We start from the raw sequence: 23,171 nt of genomic DNA on the forward strand, positions 1-23,171 counted from the left end.
TGGCTGCTGCCTGTGTAATTGGCTGATTCTGATACATTTCACCTGCCAGCTATGCTAGTTGTCCTTGCTTACCTTCCTACTGCTGTTTTCCCTTCCCATTGCCTTCCTGTTTAAGCCCAGGGGTGTGCCGTGCAAACACAGTGTTCAGATGTGCATGGAGCTGCTATTTCCTGGTTTACTTTTTTTTTCATTTAAAACATGGTGAGTGGCATGCACACCTGCTTAGGCAATGTAAAGAGTGCTTGGCAGCTTCAGACACACCCCCTTGCTTAGCTCTGCTAAGCTAAGGGCAAACTCGAGCCACACTGATCCAATAAGCTTACAGTATGCCTGACTCACCCCTCTATGATGACAGCTAGCTCCTAGGCTTGCACCATGGCCTTTCTGCACCTACACAGTTGGGTGCAGGCTAGCCATGAGGGGGAATCTGTGATTCAGTATCATTCCTCTCATTTGCATAGGATTGCCTACTAATGCCCAGTTACAAGTCTGACACAGAGCCTTCCCCCTTAGCAACCACTATTCACTGGCTATGTTGTCTTCTGCCTGCCATGGAGTATAATGGTAAAATTGTGATTTGGGATAGAATGCTTCTTTCAAGGTTTTTATTTTAAATTTTTGGGCCGATCCCATTTGCGCGCTGCTGCCCTATGCTTAAACGGATGAAATCGGCCAAAAAAAATATATATTTATTTTATTTTTGCAACTGTTTTCCATGCCAGTAGCCGTATATTTGGCCATTGGCATGTTTTACACGTTATATACACCCTTTATTTGGTGCTGTCATGGCTCCATTTTGTAGTTTGCAAAAATGTACTAGGTTACTAACCCAGTACATTTCTGCATATTACACTAATCCTGCACAGCCGGCTGCCAGCTTCCTGGATTGCAAATTCACCTCATTTGCATGGTTTTCACCTGCAAATGGGGTAATTTGCATACAGGAGCTGTGTCCGTGCAGGAATAGTGCAGGAGCGCTCATACACGTCGCAGGAGCTTGTTCCTGTATCTCTCAGCGACCATATTGCCTCCAGCAGCTCCTGCATTATTTCTGAACGCCATGCAAAGCTTGCTGAATCCCAAGGTAAGTCTTCTCTCAGTTTTCCCTATATAAAAATAAGAACATATTTGGCATAAGGCTATGTACATTAACTCCACTGAGTTATAGTTAGTGTTTTTTAATCACAATTTTATTAATCACCACAAATTCCTCTAAAAATGTGTCTGCACAGTAGGTAAGAAACACATTTAAATGTATCACAACGTTTGCTGAAATAAGTGTGGTTCAAATACTCATTCAATTCTAACAAGTTCTTAATAGTCTTTCCCCTCCTACAAACTATATCGGGTTTGAGTCCAACCTTATTAATAATGTCCCCTTACATAAAAAAGTTCCAATTTTTCTTTCCAGTATATTCTTAATATCATCAAGGTCAACACTAAGTCATAACCATAAAGTCTGTATAGAACTTATTGTTCACTCTATTGTCATTAATAACGTTCATTTCTTGCTCCCTAACCAATGAGCAATAAATTCCCTACTCTCTGCTTAAAACAACCTCCTTACATACCTCTAAAATAAGGTCAATGGGGTGTCCTCTCCTTAAAAGCATTTTAGACATTTTCTCACATTCTTTTAGAAACATATCAACTCCAGTAACCATTCTGGCTAAATGTAGAAACTGACCCTTTATAATCCCCCTTTTTCTGGTGGGTAGGATGACAAATACTATAAAATAAAATTGAGTTTGAGTAGGTCAGTTTCCAGTAAATGTTTGTCACAAACCTGCTTGACCTACTACTATTCTTAAGTACTTCAACATCTAAGTACTTAATACTATCAATTCCAAGATTATAAGTAAATTTTAAAAAAGAAGTGGTCAGATTAATGTTATTAAGAAATCCATTAATCTTGTTACAAGGCTCTCTCCAAATAATAAATATATTGTAGAAAAACAAGTGTACATAGACCAGGAGCTTTGTATATCATCTGTTAAAATGGACTTTTTCCTCTAATTGAATCATAATTATATTTGCAAAAAACAGGGCACCCACATGTCCCATTGTCACACCTTTCAGTTTTAAAAAATATTGGCCTTCAAAAAATGAGAGAGAAGGAAATCTTTTTCTGCAGACCATTCACATTCCAAGGTAATATGGAAAGTATCATCATTATGATAAGAAGTCATTACCACCTATTATTTATGACAGCTTTTTTTAAATGTCTATTCCCAGCATTTGTGATACATGTATCCACTAATGTTTGGCAGGTTCATCTTTTATACCATTTTTTCTTGACATCTCCATTTGTACCAATGTCACCTTTTACAAGACTTTTTGTTTTAATGAAAACCTTCCAAAAGAAATGAACATATCCCAGAGCACCCCATAACCCATTAACTTGCTACAAATACACAAAGCTATGTACATCTTCAAATAATGGTTAACCCCTAAATAGACAGCTCTAGCCACACACATTATATGACCTAAATATAAGATTTTTCATGTTAAGGCACGTCTTTGCCTGTACTCCTACTTGCATTGACTGCTTTCTGTACTTTTTTTTTATTTTTATTCCCATCCCAGTTGTGAAAAACAACTTGCATGCTTTCAGAAAACATTAACTTTTAGCCTTGAAGAAACCAGTGTTCTGGCTTTTTATTACCCTGTAATCAGTGTATCCCCATGGAAACATAAGGTAGCTCTTGAATGACCCACCCTTTCTAAACATTTAACTTTGGAAACAACACCAAGTCTTATCTTATCTGTTCATACTAGTGAGCACAAAATGTTCAATCTGGGAATGCCCTCTGCTTAGACTGTTAAAGAATTGTTTAGCATCCCTTCTGCATCTTCCAACAACTTAGTGCATACTGCAATACCTAGAGTATTAAACCAATTATTCTGTCTTACTTTTAAAATCACAACGATATGAGCTAATCACTAGTAGCTTTCAAACCACTTTTCAGGAATCAGCTTGGGATTGGTGCTTCTGTTTTGCTCTTGGTGAGAAAAGGCATAGGAGGACATTATTTTCTAGCTTTCCTAGAGGCTACCAATTATTGGAAAGCCTGAATTTTGTTTTGTAGGTTCCAACTTGGGTGAGAAAAGGAGCATGGAGACCTTGATTTGTGACTGTCTCTGACTGGACAGTTTGTGTTGGACTTCTATGATTGGTCTAGATTTGGACTGCTGTACAGCTTAGCTATCTTGTGCTGAGCTGCTGTACATGCTATCAGGTGCATCTACCAGGAGAAGGCTACAACAAGCCTAGAGACCCATGCAATAGTTAGGATGGGACCACAGAGTATCAAAGAGCATGTCACCTGTTTCTCAGGTACCATCTTGGGATTGATGCTATTGTTTTGCTTCTGGTAAAAGAAGGAATAAAAGTACATTTATGCCTAGGTGAGGCTAACACAAGTAGAATACAGGTAGTAACTTATACATGAAACACCACTGTTTATAATGCTTGTCAAAGCTAATTCACAGAATACAGTTAGATTGGCCGCTGTCTAATCGAAGTTAATTGTATCACCTTAAATACTTCATCCATATATCTCCAGGGTCTTCTATAGTAGTGTCCCATCCCCTTCCACTTCCTGAGTATACCTCTCAGCCCCTTGGTGCTAAAAATCTGGACAAAGCTTAAAATAACAGGGGGACAAAGGCCCCCAAATAGAGACAGAGTTTAAACATTTCTCTGATAAACTTAAAAAAATGTTAGAATAAGAAGGTTTGTGTTAATATGAATTTTTTGAAGGATATAAAATCTGAAACTCAAATGTGTGATATTATTTAATAACATCAGTCCTCAGTTATTTGCCAGAAAACCACAATTTTTATAAGGAACAGACAAAAGATATGAGGCAAAAATATGGACATTCTGCAAAAATCTGGACAGTTGAGATGTATGCTCATAAGACTAAAGACCAGACCTCATCCTCTGCTCTCTAGCAGTATTATTCAGCAGACTAGCCTCACTCTCATCTGTGACCAGTATGATCACATTAGGTGTTCTAAGGTGATGTAGCAAATGCCTTATGCTTAACCAAATGTTCACTGCTTCAATCAAATACTGGTACAGAAACATGCAGGCAAACCTCTCACATTAGCGCATTATGGCCATGCATCAACCATCCAAAAAAGCTCACATAAGTGATAACAGAACACTAAGCCCATAACTTATGCCAATGCATTAAAGTAAAAATATGAAAGCATTTTAGAATGCACAGTAAAACATCCCAGCTTCCAGCATGCATGCAACACCTACACCTTTTCCACTCACACATACCACATCTACATACATATCACTCAACAGTTACCAGGAAAGCAGGCCTAAGCCTGTAAGGCCGACTAAGTCTGCTTCTAAACAGGTAAATGTCTTAGACACAGGTGACTCTGTAGGTAAGCATACAGATTCTACACTTATTACACTAGACAAATACAGGCTAACTGTAAGCTGCTTGTCTGGTACAAAGATATTTGATGTCACAAGGACCCTAAAGTCCCTTAAGACTGAAAAATATGATTATGACCCATTTGATGTCCATGTGGAAGTAACTTACTGAGGCTCTACACCCAGAGAGACATACAGAGAGACATGGTGCAATTTGCTATGCATATGTTAGAGACAAGAATGTCACTGGCCATGAATAGTACCTTGCTTTCACCAAGAATTATGTCTAGATACCAAGACAAGATGATTTCTTTAAAAATTGACTAAGTAGTTGGGATCATTATAAGGGGATCCAGTATGTGCTGGCCTGGGAAGAGACAGTTGATGAGACTTCCTGTTTCACCAAGGATAGCTTACAATTGTCATATATTGCTTCTGCATATTGGATAAAGTCTCTGTCACCCCCATTGTTCATAGATTCATAGATTCATAGGGATATACTAGGCTAATGATCACCAGGGCCTTTACAAGCCAAGCTGTCCATCCCAACCAAATTGTGCTGTTATATATCACTGGTATTTATTAAGAGTGGGGTATGTTAGCTAGAAAGTTTCTAGAGGTTACTGAAGGGAGTATGTTAATTTAGGCATTGTTGTCTGCCCCTGTCTATCAGAGATATGGGGCCAGGCCTAGGGTGAATTTCTGTTTTCCCATCCATTGGTCAAGATTATGCTTAAATAGGGTTGGGGTGGACTCTGCTTCACATGGATGGGGAGCCATTTTCAGAGCATGAGGATCCTCTGAGACACATATCTGTATCACCAACATGTCTTATTTATGTCACAAACAAAATTTAAATAATTGGATCCAGTGGTTTTGATGCTGTTCATTTTTTGGATGTGCAAAAGGTCCCATCAGAGCTGGTTTTGAGGATGCCTTGTATGCCAGGTATAGATCACCTCTCAGTAACTTGTAGGAGACAGAGTATAGAAATAGGGCTTTAAGGCAATCCATATAGGATAATGTTTTTATACCGTGGATTCTCCTAGTAAGGAAACATTGTGGGCATTCCAGCTGTTGCATGTGTCTGGTCAGGGACATGCCAAAGGGGGCTTTATACTCAATGATGTTATGATAAGGGCCAAATAAATGACACTATGATTTCCTTGGATCTGGATATCATGCCCTTACCTATATGTTGGACAACATAGAATGATTTTCTTAATATCTTGGCCACATGTTGGTCAAATCCCAGATCATTGTCTACATATGTTCCCAGATCCCTGACTAGCAGGTCAGATTGTAGGGGTGTCTTATCAATGGAGTAATTAGTGGCAGTTTTCCCAAAAGGCACTATAATGCATTTCTTGGCATTGAGTTTTACACGTGAATTTGATACCAGTCACTTGTCTGTGTTAGACCCTCTTGTAAGATGTTTGTGTCATGAGATAATCCATGATTGCATCTAGTTTGCAGTCATCTGTGAACATCATCAGCCAAAGGCCCTTGACATTAATCTTTACCTCCAAGACGCAGATGCTAAATTGGACCAGTCCCAGCAGAGAGCCCTGAAATACCCCACTGGTGACTGGTTTCTTAGTGGAGTTGGTCTCTACAAGCCTGACTTCTTGGTTCCCATTTGTGAGCCAGCTGGCAGTCCAGTGAATTATGTAGGGGTTTATGCTTAGTTTGGTGAGTTTGTGAAGTATACCTGAGGGTATTGTATTGAACACCTTATCCAAGTCCAGGAAGGTGGTATGCACCATTTTCCCCTCATTCATTGCCTTAGTAACCTTTTCTAAGAAGTCCTCCAGGTTTAGTAGGTATGACCTTCCCTTGACAAAGCAAAGCTGGATTGGGTCTAGTGTCTGTAGGTTGCCTATGCCTTTGCTGATCATTTCCATGGTAATTCATTCCATGGCTTTACATATTAGACTAGTCAGACTTATAGGTCTGTAGATCTGGAGTGAGTTGATGATCACCCTTTTGAAGGGGAATAGCCATTGTTGTCCTCCATTCTCAATGTACAAAGCCTGTTTTGAGGCTATAGTTAACAAATGACTCAAGTAGTGCTGGTAGGTCATATTTTAGGCTATTTAGGAGGCATCCTGGGATATTGTCTCAGCCCACTAAGGCTGTGTTTTTGGCCTTAGCAAGCCACAAGAATCTGCTCTATGTTAATAGTTGTGCGGTTATGCTAGTAGTGTTTCATGGAGGAGGTGGGGGGAGTGTGAGTGAAGATTGAGTTGAATTTGTCAGTCATTAAATCCACTACATCACTGTGCTCAGTGAAGCTGGCACCATTTTCCACCAGTTCGGCACACTGCTGTGCGCTGCCTTTGGGGTTTTGAACATAGCTGTAGAAGGCCTTGTGGTTGTCTTTAGATTGTGATGCTATCTTGACCTCATAATTTGGCCTTCTTGGACTTAATTAATCCTCTTAGTTTCCTGTTTAGTTTAATTAGAGAGAGGTCCTAACATTATGGGAGTTGCTCTAACTGATTTTAACCATGCTTTCTCTGTTTGTTATATGCCCTATTAAGGTTAACATTTCACCAGTGTGGTTTGCTTTTAGAATTTGTTTTGGGCTTACTTCTAGTAGATACAGCATCCTCTATACAGTCATTTACATGGTTGTAAAGGGTCTCTGAGAACAGTTCCACATAGGCTATTGTGAACTTGGGGTTAGGAGGGGCACATCATTTTGACAAATATTGCTTAATATGATGTAGTTTGCTTTGGAATAGTTCCAAACTATTACAGGGTTTGCTGGAGTTATTCAGTTGATTTTTATTTTGAGGGCGAGAGCTTGATGGTCTGACCTCACCAGTGAGGATGTGACAAGTGGGTGGGGTTGTGGGGGGGGTAGAGGGTTGGAGTGCTCTCCCATATTGTTAATTACCAGGTCCAGTATCTTTGTACATCTGGTGGATGTGCACATTATGTGGTTAAGGGTATTTGTGTTAATAAAGTCCAGGAATCATTGTGCCTGACAATATGAGGCAGTGTATTTTTCACAGTCTATTGAGGGGTAGTTAATGTCTCACATGAACAGAGTATTTGAGTTAATGGGGAGTGTCTCAAGTAAGTCTCAGTATGACCTGTTGGATTCTAGGGACAATGAGGTGACCTATAGCTTGCTAGGTTATGGTACAGGACCTGTTTGTGGTGATTTGCACATGGATACATTCCAGGGCATTATCCTGTTTAACCAACCTACAGTTACACTTGTTGCTTATATAGAGTGAGACTGCATTACCTTTTGTCTCTGTCTGTACAGCTGATGGTCTAATTGTGTGGAAGGCACTGAAGTGTTGCACTTCCATAGTAGTTTTTTTTGGATTTAAGCCATGTCTTGGTAATGGCACAGATTTCCATATTCTTCAGATTGAGGAGAGCTTGTAGGAATGGAGTTTCTTGTTTAGGTTTCTAGCATTAAGCGGTAACATCTTTAGGATTCTTTGGGTTTTATTTACTGTGTCAGTAGGTTTGTCAATTTGGCATTGCCTTAATATGGCTCTAAGGGGTTGATTAAAGATTTAGCCAATATTTGGAAGCCTAGGGGAGACAGGTGCAGACCATCCTTTGCAAAGTAATGTGGTTTGTTTACCATGTCCTCCCATGCTGACAAATGGTACTGCTGTTAGTGTGGGATGAGGGGCAACTGCCCTGGGCAGAAAGTGTTGGGGGGGGTGATCACCTGAACCCAATTTCTTTTTAATACAATACTGACTTTTAAAAGCTGATATTGTGTTTGCAGACAAACCTAAGTGAAGTAGCACTCTGTGTGTGGTCTGAATTGCAGCAACTGCTTGCTACATTATGGCAAGCAGTTTGCTACAGTTTAGAAGTAAAACAAAATGTTTTATTTAACTTACAGCTAAGCACTGCAGAACTCTGTGCAGGCAGGGTATAAACTGTAGCAACCATTTGCCACATTTGAATCAAGCATCTTGCTACAGTTCAAAAATATTTTTTTAACTAAAAATGAGTGCTGTAGCACTCCATGCAGGCAGGGTATAAACTGTAGCAGTTTAAAAGAAGAAATTATTATTGTTTTAGTAAAAGATGTTGAAGGATGGTTTGGGGCAGGGAACATAGAACCTGAATGGCTGGGGGGGGGGTCATGCATCAGGCCACCTGGGTTGTGTGCCAGTAGAAGGAGCATCCATTTTTTTGTTTTTTGTTTTTTTGATCTTCCTGGAAGAGCTGACAAACAGACACCAGAAACTACACCAGTTATTGAGGTCAATCATTGTTTGTTCATACTGTGACATCATCCTTGGTAAACATTGAATGCTGCTCAATGCAAGGTACATATATGCCTGAGACATATTCAGGGAGATCAACAATATCTCTCTTAATATAGTCCAGGGAAGTATGTCTCAGGTCATTAAAGCCCACACGGACTATGATAGAATTATACGTGTGCCTGTGTATTATTATACTTGAGTGTGTGTGTGTGTATGTAACTTGGTGAATACTGTCTCCAGATACACAACTAATTATTATCTTCTCCTCATTCAGTCTGATAAGTGGGACATCTGTGTGTTGTACAATGGAGTCCCCTATGACAAGAGTCCTTGGTAATGTGCTTGATTGCCTTATGAGATTTGTTCTTGGGGCTGCATTGCATGTAGGTGTATGTATGGTGTTTGGTGTTGCTTTAGGTGAGAGCTTTTTTGTGCAGTCTCCATACTGGACATTCCTACATTACAAAATCAAGGTGTGACTGCTTAATGCTAAGAGTCTGAGTAGAAAGATACTAGAACTTGAGGCTCTCCTGCAACTTGAATGCATTCATGTTTGGGTGGTTATGAGATACCATTTGTAATGGATGCCAGCAGTAATGTGCTCACCAGTCCAGAGGGCATCAAAGGCATATGGAAGGTGAACTTTCTGCAGTTCCTGAATGAAGAAGGCCCCTCAAAAGCTGTACTGCCCCATGTTTATTCTACAATCATAGAGGAAGTAGAAGAAGAAGAAGAAAAAGAACGCACCCTAGAAAATGTTAAGTACAGCAACAAAGAAAATGAAGTCAGGGCAAGCAGCAGGTTCGGATGATGTCAATGAAGATATGATCAAATGTTGGATATGTTAGGAGAAAAATGGCTTCTGACAGTACTCATAGCAGTATGGAGAGACAGGATTATCCCAGATAATTATAAGTATTCTAGTGTCAGCATATAGAACATTCACAATTGCGGGCAGTGCAGAGGTATTAAACTCCTATCATACTGCATGAAAGTGTTGGAGATGGTGATTGATAAAGGGATATGCAGAACAGTAGAAAGAAAAATCATATATGATATCTCAGATTCAGATCAGGATTCAGTACAAATGATCTTATGTAGCCTGACAGATGGTTGAGAAGAAGCTGGAGATATGAAAGAGTCAAATGGGCATTCCTTGGAAGCTGATTTGAGCAGCCCTGTGAGTCTGTAGCCACAGAAACATTGCTAGAATTAGTGCAGACAATGTACAGGGAATCAAGGACAGAAGTATAAACAATATTCAGACTCACAGAGTGGGTTCCCAGTGGTAGTTGGTGTGCACGGTTCAACCCTGAGCCCACTGCTGTTCAAATGTGTAATGGATTACATCGGCACACAGGTCAGAATGGGAGAGATTAATAAAGCTGCTATATACAGACAATGTATCACTACATTAGACTCTCAACAGGGACTTCAACAAATGACAGGAGCCTGGTATACAAAACTGGAAGACACATGGGATGAAATTCAGTACAGACAAGACAGTTGTCTTGGCAGCAAAGTGGGAAAAGCAAGAAGAAGCTGGAAATTTTAACTAGAAGGCAAACTAATGGGACAGGTTAACTAAAGTTGTGTGTGTCTCACCTAAGTATGCCTAATTGCAAAGAAAGAACTTCAAGATGCTCACCGAAATATAACAAATCATGTAGAATTGTGGCCTCTAGGTGATGCTCCGAATTCATATCTAGAAAGAGGAATTAATTCTACATGAAACTCATCCACTACCTTTGTTAAATCTGAGCAGTAACTTATTTCAGTACAATTGTCTCGACTTCTTACTTTATGTTGTGTGTGCTACTTGCAAGCATCTAGAAGCAGTTGATTTTAAAGAGGCTACACTAATACTCTGATCAATGTGTTGAAATCGATATTTGCTAGACATGGTATATCAGAACAGCTTACGTTTGACAGTTGTCCTCAGTTCATGTACCAAGACTGACAGAGAATGGGAGTTTGAGAATGTCATTCTGAGTCTAGTATAACCCCTAATCAATGGACAAGTTGAAAATATGTTTGAACAGTTAAAACATACTGAAAAAAGAATGGCATCTGGCTGGACAGATCTATTTTCTAAAAATACAGAAATATGCCGAAGAGTATGCATATCTGTTACACTACCATTTACCTTGGTGGTGATATGAATGGGAATTTTGTTGTTTAGCTAATTGTAGCTGTTTTATTTAAATTATTTTAATTTTATCTTTTTAATTCCTTTAATCTTACAGTTTAACAGCTTGAAGCTGACTGTGTAGATTGTGAGAAAGTTCGCCAAAGTCTGCAATCCCATGTTGTATAAGTTCATAGGAAGTCACTAGGTATGTGGTCTGGAAAACAATTGAGGAGCCTGGTCCAATTTCCCAATTGCCCAAACCATTGTACAGTATGTTTTAATGACATGCTTAAGGCCACACAACAGGCAAGTGAAAGCTCAGGGAATCGAATTATGGACTACACAAAGCAGGGTGTTAACAGTTTATAACCTCTGCTGTAACTTCTAGGCTGGTTAAAATGTTTTGTTAATAATTTTGGCTTAAGTGTGAGGAAGGATTCTTTAAGTGAAACTTATAGTCTGTGAATCCCAATAACAACTAAAAGGACCAGAGAAAAAAAATTAAATAACTGAACATGAATGATCTGTCAGGCTCAGATGAAATTAGAAAGGAGATATACATTGAATATTACAAAGAATGTGCAGAAATAATGGCATATCAATTCAGACTACATCTATGAAATGTAAACTTTTGCAGTTAATGGAAACAGGGTATCATACTGCATATATATATATATATATATATATATATATATATATATATATATATATATATATTAAAATGTACTGGATTTCAAAATGTATCTTCCCATCATATTAACGGATAGCTCCCTCAAAATCTGCTTTACTTTTCTGTTAGATGACTTGAAGAAACAGATGTCAGGAGATGCAATACATAAGCGTTTAGACCTAAGAGGTTAACCATGGAAGCTTGCTTTATGTTGTAATGGTATAACAGGAAATATAATTGCAATTATTAAAGCATTTTATTCTAACAAAACAGCTAAGAATCTTTCAAAAAAATAGAAAGAAAAAAATGTGAGAGTGATGATGAAGCATAACTTTGAATAAAAATTGCAGCTTCAGGATACAGGATTTACTCATTATACAAAGGAATCCTATGCCGTGCAAAGGAATGTCATTCAACACCATAAGTGGCATTACAGATATTTGTTGAAACTATCAGAGCAGGTTCCAAAAGTAACATCAGGTAGTCACAGTCGGGCGCTAACTGACTCTGGAGTGAAGATTCACTTCTGCTACTGAAACTGATCCTGAGTGTTCCAAACGTTTTGAGACATCTACTGCCACCTAGCACTAATGCAGCTGTCACTGTGAGATGTGATGGACTGCCGCACTCATATTAAGTGCATAGACTGAATCTGCCCTACTTGATATGGTAGAATGGTAAAGAAAAAAGCTAAAAGAAAGCGGCAACCTTGAGTCTCAGTCTTTGTAAAACGTCCAATTTATTTGAATAACACAAAATACTTCAACCAACAAGAATTCCACAGATACACAATACTAAGCGCTTTCACCCATAAAGCTGGGCATCATCAGAGTACAATAAACATATTGCAAGTCATCCCTTTTATACTTTAAAAGTGCCCTTAATCAAACAATTAAATAATTAACTAATCAATTAGTTAAAACAGAGTGTTTCTTAAAGGTATTACAACCTTTTTCAAACATTGTTCTTAAAATAAAGTTGTTAGACAACATTTATGTTTGTTCAAGAGGTTCTCTAAAATAGAAAAACAACAATCAAATTGTTATAAAAATCTGAAATATAATATTAAATGGAGTAACAACACTATTACATCTACTTTATTTAGAAAAAAAACACATTCAAATTCATTTCTACACTTTGATAGTTGTCATCCTTTCTTTCAAAAGAAGAACTTGGTCAAAGGACAAATGGTTAGATTGTCTAGAATAATAAGTGACAACCTTTTGTTTGAACATGAACTTGATAAATTAATGGCCATGTTTCAAGAAAGAGGTTACCCCCATGATCTATTATTTAAGATCAGACACGAGGTTAAAACAAAGAGGTTAACGACATACAAACCTATTATGATTTGTGACACGCAGGAGGAGGTAACTCCCAAGGTTAACATTAATAGGAATGATGCATTAATTATTCCATACAACAACAGAACAAATGAGATTGTGACTTGCATTCAAGAAGTTTGGACAAGTGTAATTGAGACAGATTCAGAGATTCTCGAAATTTTAGGAAGCAAACCTAATATAGTATTTAGCAGAGGGAAAAACCTTAAGAAACTATTTGAAAACAACACTCACAGTGATTTGTTGAAACATTCTAAGATGACTAAGTGTGGTTCATGTAAAATTTGTAGATACATTAATGAAGGACCATACACTACTGTTGACAATTATGGAAAAACTATTAAATGTCCAGGCCACTGTAATTGTAACTCCACCATGGTGGTTTACTTAGCAACATGTTCAGTATGTAATGCATTTTATATAGGGAAAACTATAAGAAGACTTAAAAAACACGTGTCATTGAACATCTGAGTGACATAAAAAGACACAAGAATACTAACATGCTATTTAATCACAGTATCAATTGTACAAATTTTAAACGTTTTTTATTTTTTGTCATTGATAAAATTCCTGTCAACGTACATATAGGTGGAGATGTAAAAAATCTACTGGAAGCAAAAGAATGTTTATGGCAGCTTAGATTAAACGCCAGTAAATGGCCAGGGTTAAATGAACAAATTTCCATTTCTAGTATATTAAAACTTAGATCTCATTTTATATGAATTTATTAATTTCTCAACAACTTAATTACAGTGTTTTTTTTACTTACAGTGTATTTTTTTAAAAAAATATTTTAAAATATTTAAAAAATTTTTTATCTATTTACATACATTTCCCTTTGTGTATACACTGTTAATTGATTATGTATTTATTACTGAAAGACATTTATATTTATATTTATTATGTAATATTTATATTTATATTTCCAAAACAAATAATATTTTTTATAAAAATTGACATCTTAGTAACACCACTACTATTTTGTTAATTAACTATAAGACAGTTTTATTAATGTGGAAAGATTGATTTGCATAGTAGCTTTAGCTTTTAAAGCAACTACTACCATATTATGGTTCTATTATTGTAGTTATTTAATTTTATCACAGTATTTTTACAATTTCATTACTCCATTTAATATTATATTTCAGATTTTTATAACAATTTGAATGTTGTTTTTCTATTTTAGAGAACCTCTTGAACAGACATAAATGTTGTCTAACAACTTTATTTTAAGAACAATGTTTGAAAAAGGTTGTAATACCTTTAAGAAACACTCTGTTTTAACTAATTGATTAGTTAATTATTTAATTGTTTGATTAAGGGCACTTTTAAAGTATAAAAGGGATGACTTGCAATATGTTTATTGTACTCTGATGATGCCCAGCTTTATGGGTGAAGGCGCTTAGCATTGTGTATCTGTGGAATTCTTGTTGGTTGAAGTATTTTGTGTTATTCAAATAAATTGGACGTTTTACAAAGACTGGGACTCAAGGTTGCCGCTTTCTTTTAGCTTACAAGTCTACTTTTCAAGTTTGTTTGTTAGAATGGTAAAGAAGCAACTCAAATTTCAGAACTGTACAGTTTAAAATTAAAATTTCAAAACTGTACAGGTTATAACTTTCTTAATCACCATAGTTAATATCTGAATATAATTAGTCTTATGACTTACTGGTTTAGGTATAGTGGATATATAGTTCCAATGTATGACTGTAAATAGATCAGGTGCTTCTTATTTGTAGTAGAAGAGGATGTCACACATTAGGTATGTAATGTACTGTATCTTTGAAAGTACAAAGCAGTCTGGGGTGTGAGCCAAGTGATGAGGTAGGGCTCTTCAGTGTGCAGCAAAAGGTAATGCTATTTTTGTTTATTTTTAATGCCTTTGTGCTACCCTGAACTATTTAGTCACATACTTTCTATTGCAGAACATACACACCTATCACTTCCATTAAAAAAAATGTTGTTACTTTATTGTTACGCTGAACAATGTGTGTTTTATGCACATGTAATATAGTTATTACTTGAAAAGATTTTAAATATCACATGTCCCTATTTTGCAAGATGTTTAGTAAAGCATCATGTGGAGATCCTCCATTATCTTGCAGTGATATCTTTGCACTCAATTCCAGCCATGCCCTTTATATGACATCATAACGGGGAGTGGGGTACTCCTAATACTACCCATTACTACAACAATGCCATAACTGTGAAGGATGCCCAAGATGATAGGACCAGGTAATGAAGGCTGGCAACAGAATTTGCAAATTAAACTTTTCCCCTATTCCTAGTGGAGTATGACACCACTGAGCCTGCCTTATAACTGCAGAGGACACTCAAAACCAGCAGTCTCAACAGCTTCAGCTGAATCTGAGATCTGGTACAGCAGGAATTTAGCATGACTGTAATGACTGCAGCACAAGTTCTCACAGCTAGAAGGAGGTGACAGTCACCATAACTGGTTGTCACCCCAGCACTACCAGTATATTGGCCATTATACTGTATGTCTGACAGGAAAATTCTGTCACATGTATCTCATATTTATGCACTAGCTTCAGTTCAAGTCCTATTTTTAACAATATATAATCTGAAAAAAATACTCATTCATTTCTTCATCACCCAAGTAATTGGCCAATTTACAGCTCATCACTGGAGAGTTATATTCCTGATTGCAATCTGCACTCAGCAAACTCTTTTCTTGCTTAGACCTCACCTGAAAACAAACAGTTTGGATATTCTGTTTTCTCTACCCTGGTTTCTAAACAATGCCCTTCCCCTTTTATCAACCAATAATTAAAGTCAAAGTCAAAGTAAAATTTATTGTCATTCAGAAATCACACAAGTGCAAAAACTGAACAAAATTCCGTGTCTCCGGACTCAACGTGCAGACAACATATAGACTATTTTCACAGAGATACACACATATAACACATATCTATTACACCACAGACATGCAGGTAGACAGACTAATACTGCAAATTATTAGAAACACATTTTAACACTTTTCACAGTGAACACTTGCTTGCATGAGACTTTAGCATTGCAGAAGTACCTGGTTAAGACATTGCATTGATCCTTGCACAGAAGGAGACATTTAAGTATTGCACTGTGAACATTAGAGTATTGCACTATGGACCTTAGAGTATTGCACTATGGTTAATTTATAAGTTTGTAACATGTATTACACTGAAATAGATATTTTATTGCACAGCTACCGATCTAGATGACCTATAAGTTAACAGTCATGGTGAATATTGCAATAAGTAGTAGATAAGACTGGCAACCGGGTTAATGCACAATATGAAACAAACTACCACAGTTTCTACTGACCCAGATGGCCGTCATGGAGTGGAGTTTTTACTAGAGTTCAGCAGCCTGATGACATTAGGGAAGAAGCTGTTCCTGAATCTTGTAGTTCTGCAATGTATACTTCAGAAGTGCTTTCCACATGATACATGCAGGAACATTCTATAAGCAGGGTGAGTGCACTCTTTAATTATTCCTCTTGCTCTGCTGAGACATCTGGATAAGTACAAATCATGGATAGGTAGTAAGGTGGTCTTGATGATCCTCTTGGCTGTCTTCACCACTCTCTGGAGGGATTTGCTCTCAGCAGTAGAGCAGCTTCCATATCATGCTACAAGGTTGTTCATCATGATGCTTTCTATAGTACCTCTGTAGAAGGTAGTGAGAACTGTCAATGGCAGATTCACACTCCTCAGCCTTCTTAAAAACTGCAATATCTGGTGCGCTTTCTTGACTATGGCATTTGTATTTGTGTTCCAAGACAAGTCCTCTTCGATGTGCACTCCCAGCAACTTTGTGCTTCTCACTCTTTCCACTGTTTCCCCATTGATGGTAAAGGGAGAATGTTCCTTGCGATTTTTCCTGTAGTCCACAGTTACCTCTTTTGTCTTGTTTATGTTTAGTACTAAGTTATTATTTCCACACCATGTAATCAGTTGTTCCATCTCATCTCTATACACTGTTTCATAGTCATTACTAATGAGGCCCACCACCGTTGTGTCATCAGCAAACTTGATGATGTGGTTTGTATTGTACCTGGCTATACAATCATGTGTTAACTGGGTGAACAGCAGGGGACTTAGTGCACATTCTTGTGGACTTCAGTGTTAAGAGTGATGCTATCTGAGCAGTTATTTCCTGCGCACACTTTCTGAGGTCTGTCTGACAGAAAGTCAAGAATCCAGTTACAAAGTAGAGTACTGATGGACTAGCTGGAGTAGCTTCATTACCAGATGAAGAGGAATGACCATGTTAAAAGCAGAGCTGAAGTCGATGAATAGTACCCTCACATAGGAGTTTTTATTCTCAAGGTGTTCCAGGGATAGATGGAGTACTAGAGAAATGGCATCTGCCATAGAGCAGTTTGCATGGTAAGCAAACTGCAGAGGGCAGCCCAGATATTATGGTGTCCTTGCCCAATAACAATGAATCTCTTGGTTAAGAAAATTTTGCATAATTATATGTATAGCAACTGGTCCTGGAAATGTAATAGTATACTTACATGGGCTAGAGTATATTAGCCTCCCTAGCTTAGACTTGCCTTGCTTAATAGCTTTTCTCATGCAATCCAAATCTATGAAGTTAAAAATACCCAAATCATTTCATAGTACTTTTATAGCATCAATGTACACCAATCACCAAATGCTTTCTGTAGTCAGATCTGAGGTTGGACAAGTGTGCTCTTGGATTTCATTAGCCCCTCCTCTTATAACTGCTTCATTCATAAGCTGTGCTACTAAGAAAACCTGCTGCATTTCTCTGATGTTATGGATTCATGTCACTTTAGTGCTGACCAGTTTAGTGTAGTATATTGTCTTACTGGTTCAATTATTCTTCCCTTTGCCTAGTATTTGATTACACCCTTTATAATGCTACTTATTTTCAGTGAACTAATATTATTTTGGTATTTGCATTTCCCTGCGGAAGCAATCTTTATCTTTATTTTATCTCAATATTTAATGCATGCAGCTGGTATCTGTAAATTTCACTGGAACCTTTCTTCCCAAGCATTCCCTGAAAATGAATTGATATATTTGAATTTCTTTACCCACACACGCCATGGATTGTTTAAACATTTCAATTTCAAGTGAACAAGTAACTATCAAGATATAATTTTAACCTCTGACTGCATTTTTAACTTGAGTTGTATTCATAGTTTTGATTTCAGATCATTCCAGTGGGTACAGGCTATGAGATTTGCAATTAAAGAAATAAATGAAAACATTAATTTGCTTCCAAATTTCACACTGGGGTACAAGATCTATGATTCATGTGATGCACCCCTTACCGCACTGCAAGCAACCATTGTGATGCTTAGTACAAATCAAGGTATACTATCTGCTGCATTGTGCAAGGGAGCCAAACATGTACAAGCAATTGTTGGAGATTCTGGGTCAACTCAATCCATTACAGTGTCAAGAGTTGCAAGTACTTTCAAAATCCCCATGGTAAGTTGTTAGGATAACTATGGTTCAGATATACGCAGATTAAAATGTCCTTTCATCTGTCAAACAAAAAGAAGACTGATTCGTTAAAGTAAAATGCAACTGATTATGGAATATTAATTTTAAGCATGAACATTTAGGTAAATCTAGTGAAATACATGTTATAATTACTTTTCAAGCAGATAAACACATTATGTGCAGCTTGGGCTATATTTAATTATGATTTATTTACAGCTATTTCCTGTTCCATTTAAACTGTATTATATTACAATGCAAGCAACATAGCGCTTCATATGCAACAGGAATGATCACAGCTAAAGCTCCTCCCATTCCTATCTTTATTTCTTCCTTTCTTTTCATTCTTTCTTTCTTTCATTCTTTGTTTCTGTTTTTCTCTTTATGTTGTAGTAGTTGGTGGTGGTGCTGATGCTAGATGATTTCACTTGTTAGTAGTTGAACAATCATTCTTTTCCTGTATAAATACTTCAGAATTCATACAGAACCTAAAACATGTTGTGAGCATTGTGTTTAGCTGATGATAACAAATAATTTAACTATTGATACACTTATTATTGAATAATAAATATCTGTTTATGCCAGCCTAGTAATATTTTACTTTAAGGAATACTTCAGTATTGCAGATAATACTTTGTAGCCTGCCAATTACAGGGTTTAGGCCTTTACTGATATATAAGAGTAGTTATTTTGTGTAATGTCAAGTCTTTAGAAATGTAGACTCATCTCTTCTTTGTTTACACAAGACTGAGGGAGAATAAGTCGAAGCATTTGTGAAATGAATGATCTTTATTTGGTATAATCACTTCAGAAGAAGAAAACCACAAACAGTGTAAATATTTAGATACACTGACACTATTGAAATGATAATACTCAAGGCTTATGTCTTTTGTTTTTGTAGCACATACTGACCCAAAATGATTTTTGACTAATCCTTCTCTTGATTCAGCTTGTACTAAAAGCTTTGAAATAACCTCTTTGATATCAGGATTACAAAATGTATTTTGTCACCACATTACTTTATTTTGTTTCTGTTTCTGTAACACTATCCGGTATTCTGTTAAGTCATGTCAGCTAATCTGCCCCAAATGGAAATATCTATATCTATAAATATGTATCTACATATGCTTATTCTCTAGTTCCTTGCTGTTTTCTCGATATGGCCCACTTATGTGCCCTACTGTTGCTCAGTGTAGTTATTTTGTTTTTCCCCTGTATCTGTAGTTACCACAAATTGGTGTGTCCTGCCATTTTACTAGAGCACCTATAAAAAAATGTATTTAATTCCATTTATTATTATTCTTCACATCTTTAAAGAGGGCTTCTTTAACCATCTTCTCCATTTTGACAGCATGCTAAGAACTCAGATTTAACAGTTCCATCTACTGTTCTTTCTTTCCTTTAAATGTTACTCCAAAGCTTGATGTTTTAGTTGCTGTCTTCTGCTTTTACTACTAAGTCAAAGCATTTTGTTGACTTTTTTAAGTTAATTCCATTTCAGATAGTTATTATCTTCAGTGGTACTTCCCACATGAACATATGTTGCTGTTTTTCCTTTACTAACTTTCTTCCCTTTTTTGACCTTATAATTAATGTCTCCTGTTTTGACTTGTTTATTATAAGGCTTGTAGCATGACATATGTGCATACTTTTAGAGTAGTCGCCAAAGGAATAAGGCCACTTCAACTTTTTGACCAATATTGCCTGTTTCTTGTCTTTTTGCATTACAATTACTGTAGCTGCATTCAACCTGACAAGCAAATGTTTATTGAAGAACAGAGAAAAACAAAATTCTACACATCTAACAGTCAATATTTGGTAAGATTTCCCTTATTCTTCAACTTTGATATGAGATTACATGCTGTGAACCAGTGATATGCGATATTCTGACGTGATCACAGTCACCCAAACATGTTTGATGACATCTTTTAAATCCTTATCTGAGGTTGGCTGATGTGCTGCCACCTTCTCCTTCATAATATTCCAGCAATTATCTATGACAGTGAGATCTGCAAATTTGATGGCCAGTTTGGAAAGAGCTGAATGCAGTTGTCGACAAACCATTTCTTGACTGTCTTGGCAGTATGGCATGGAGCTGAATCCTGCTGAAATATTGTTGTTCCGGAAATGTTCAAATGGAGTTTTACTTTTGAGTTCAACACAGAAATATATTTTGCAGCATTCACTTTTTCAGCTTTGTTGAATATGTGAATTCCACAATGCCCTTTCACTGAGATGGCTCCCCATACTGTAATGGATGGAGGACTTTTGACTCTCTTAATTGCATACTTTGGTTTCAGGCATTCACTAACAGGACATCTCATGTAATTATAGCCTGACGCTCGCACTTGCTGAAATGTAATTTAATCAGTAAACAGTACTTCTTCTCACCTCCCAGCAGACTTATCTTTCAAGGCATAACAAAACTTTATCTGATCTCTAAGCTGCTTGTTTGTCATAAGCGGTTTCTTAGCAAGTCTTCTTGCCATCAGATTAAAATCTTCTGCTAGACATCATCTAACTCTTCTAGAACTGATATTAATTCCCTGTTCTTTAGCCAGATGAGCTATTTGAAAAGTTGAAGTTTGAGGATTTGATGTAAGTGATGTTTTGCAATCGCGGCCACAGTTAGCATGATGTGTTGCACCATCCAGATGAATGGTAATTTGTACTCCACATCACATTGGGAGCAACCTTTGGAGTGCAGTGCTATAACTTGTCCCTTTATAAATTTGCTTAAAATCACAATTTCTACCCATTCTAACCAATACAAATCATATAAATAAATTTATCAATTCTCATACAATTTTCGGTAAAAATCATTGCAGACAAGCAAAACTGTGTAAACAGGAAACAAAGATACTCTAAACAATCAAAAGCAAATAATATATATACACATAATATAAAATTAACATATTGTGAACATTACAGCTCATTTTGTTGAAAAATGATTGGTGGCCTTATTTTTTGGCCACTACTGTATCTAAAGCCAAAATAATCTTTTAAGTTCACCTTTCCATGAAACGTAAATTGGTAATTCTTTTGCAGTGTTGCCTGTCAAATTGGATTATTTCTTCTTCTTGTATAATTTATTCAGTTGCACATTTATTTTCTAGTATACAATTTAATTATTTCATGACCCTTGTATATTATAGTAGTTTCCTTGAATACTGTTATTTTACCTTCATTTTTTATTCTGTGCAACTGTAGGCTCTTATTCAATCATGACTACATATCTTGTGCTGTGTTCCCAGAAACATATAATCTCTCATGAAAAAACAATGACACTTCTCACAGTGGGTTATATATTCTTCTTATAACATGAATTGTCCCATCCCCCCTTAAATAACAACACTACACACAAAAAGACATTTGACGACCTTTATTAAAATGTATTATACAATGAACTATGTACACAAAAACCAACATTAATTAACTTTTTCAACAACGATGATCTCCGGGCAGCATCACCACTCACCCTGGATGAACTTTACCTCAAGGCAGCGTACCAACTCACCTTGATACCTTCTTCACCGGGGCAGCGTACCTACTCACCCACATAAATAGGCAGTGTACCTACTCACCTCACACCATACCAAAACCATAAACCAATACACCTTCTTTAGAGGGGGAACAGAAGAGGGCAATCCTGTCCCTCTTCTCTGCCATCAGCCTGATCCCAGGCTGTTTCCCCTCCTAAACCTTAGCCGCAATCATATCCTCTAAAAAGAGCTTCAGATGCAAATTAAAAAGATCCAGACCCACATCATTAAGGTGTACTACATCCATCCGATACCAAGACTCCTCTCCATCCCCAAAATCTCTATGGTCAATAGAATGCATCCCCAAAATCCCTAATTGCCTAGCCAACCTTTGATTCACACACCTTCTAACCCTTTCAATCGCCTTATGGCTATATGCAGCCCTCCAACACAAACACGGAACCAACTGTGACCACACAATTTCCATACCCGGGTACAATGCCTGTAATCTCATCAAATCTTGCAACATAATGTCCATCAATTGTTTTTTAGGAACAATGCCCAAGTCATTACCCCCTAAATGAATGACCAATATACATGGACAACCCACCTTCAGTTTAGCTTTCTCAAATTCATGTAACAACCCATCCTACCTAAGCCCCCTAACATGATGCCAAGACACTAACCACCCTAAATGTGCTAAACCCAAATTTACCCCATCATCCCTAACTAAAGCACGCTTCTCTGACCAGTGGATGAACAAATGCCCCAAGATGATAATGTGCTTCCCTAAAAGAAAAGAAGAAAAATTAATCATCACACCACAACTTATCTAATATAAGACAAAAATGCATTTGAAGACCACCTCCCCACCCTTTTAATCAATTCAATAGAACTATACTCTCTAGCTAAATCTGAAGCCCTACCTAGCCTGAATGAATGAGCTGCAAACCTCTCCACCGTAAATCCCATATCATGTAAAACCTTCCTCACCAAAAGTATGAATCTACTACTCGACACCACCTTCCCATCCACTGAACAAAAAATTAACTGATCCACACTCCCCTTTCACTTCCTCACAAATTCTTTTGCCCACATTACTGGACAAATGCAATGATTCCTGTCCAATTTAAGCACCACCACACATCCCCTACCAAACTGATCTGTCTTACTCCTCCTTAATGCAATAGTAACCTCACCCTCCCCTATAATGACATTCTTCCAACATAACGAGCATAACAACTCCAAAATACGAAAAGCGCCAAAATATAACCATGTACATAACGTACCCCACATAAAATAATCCATAGACACCTTTTGCAACAAACTTAACCCTTTCAACAAAACTTTCAATATAACCCTTGTAATTGGCCATCTATTATCCTTATGTTCCACCACCATTCTACCCAA

General features: G+C 37.1%; 1 protein-coding gene across 1 annotated transcript in view; it reads left to right on the plus strand.

Annotated features, from left to right (window-relative positions):
• Positions 1 to 17,982: 17,982 nt before the first annotated feature.
• The window catches only part of LOC122801303 (extracellular calcium-sensing receptor-like), a 106,095-nt gene continuing 100,906 nt past the window's right edge, over positions 17,983 to 23,171 (plus strand). The window contains exon 1 of the mRNA XM_044070848.1: positions 17,983 to 18,267. Within this exon, the coding sequence (XP_043926783.1) occupies positions 18,010 to 18,267 (258 nt within the window). The 5' untranslated portion in view covers positions 17,983 to 18,009. The remainder of the gene's footprint in view (positions 18,268 to 23,171) is intronic.

Source organism: Protopterus annectens, chromosome 4.part1, assembly GCF_019279795.1.
Source record: "Protopterus annectens isolate FY-2018-M chromosome 4.part1, PAN1.0, whole genome shotgun sequence".
Lineage (NCBI taxonomy): Eukaryota > Metazoa > Chordata > Ceratodontiformes > Protopteridae > Protopterus > Protopterus annectens.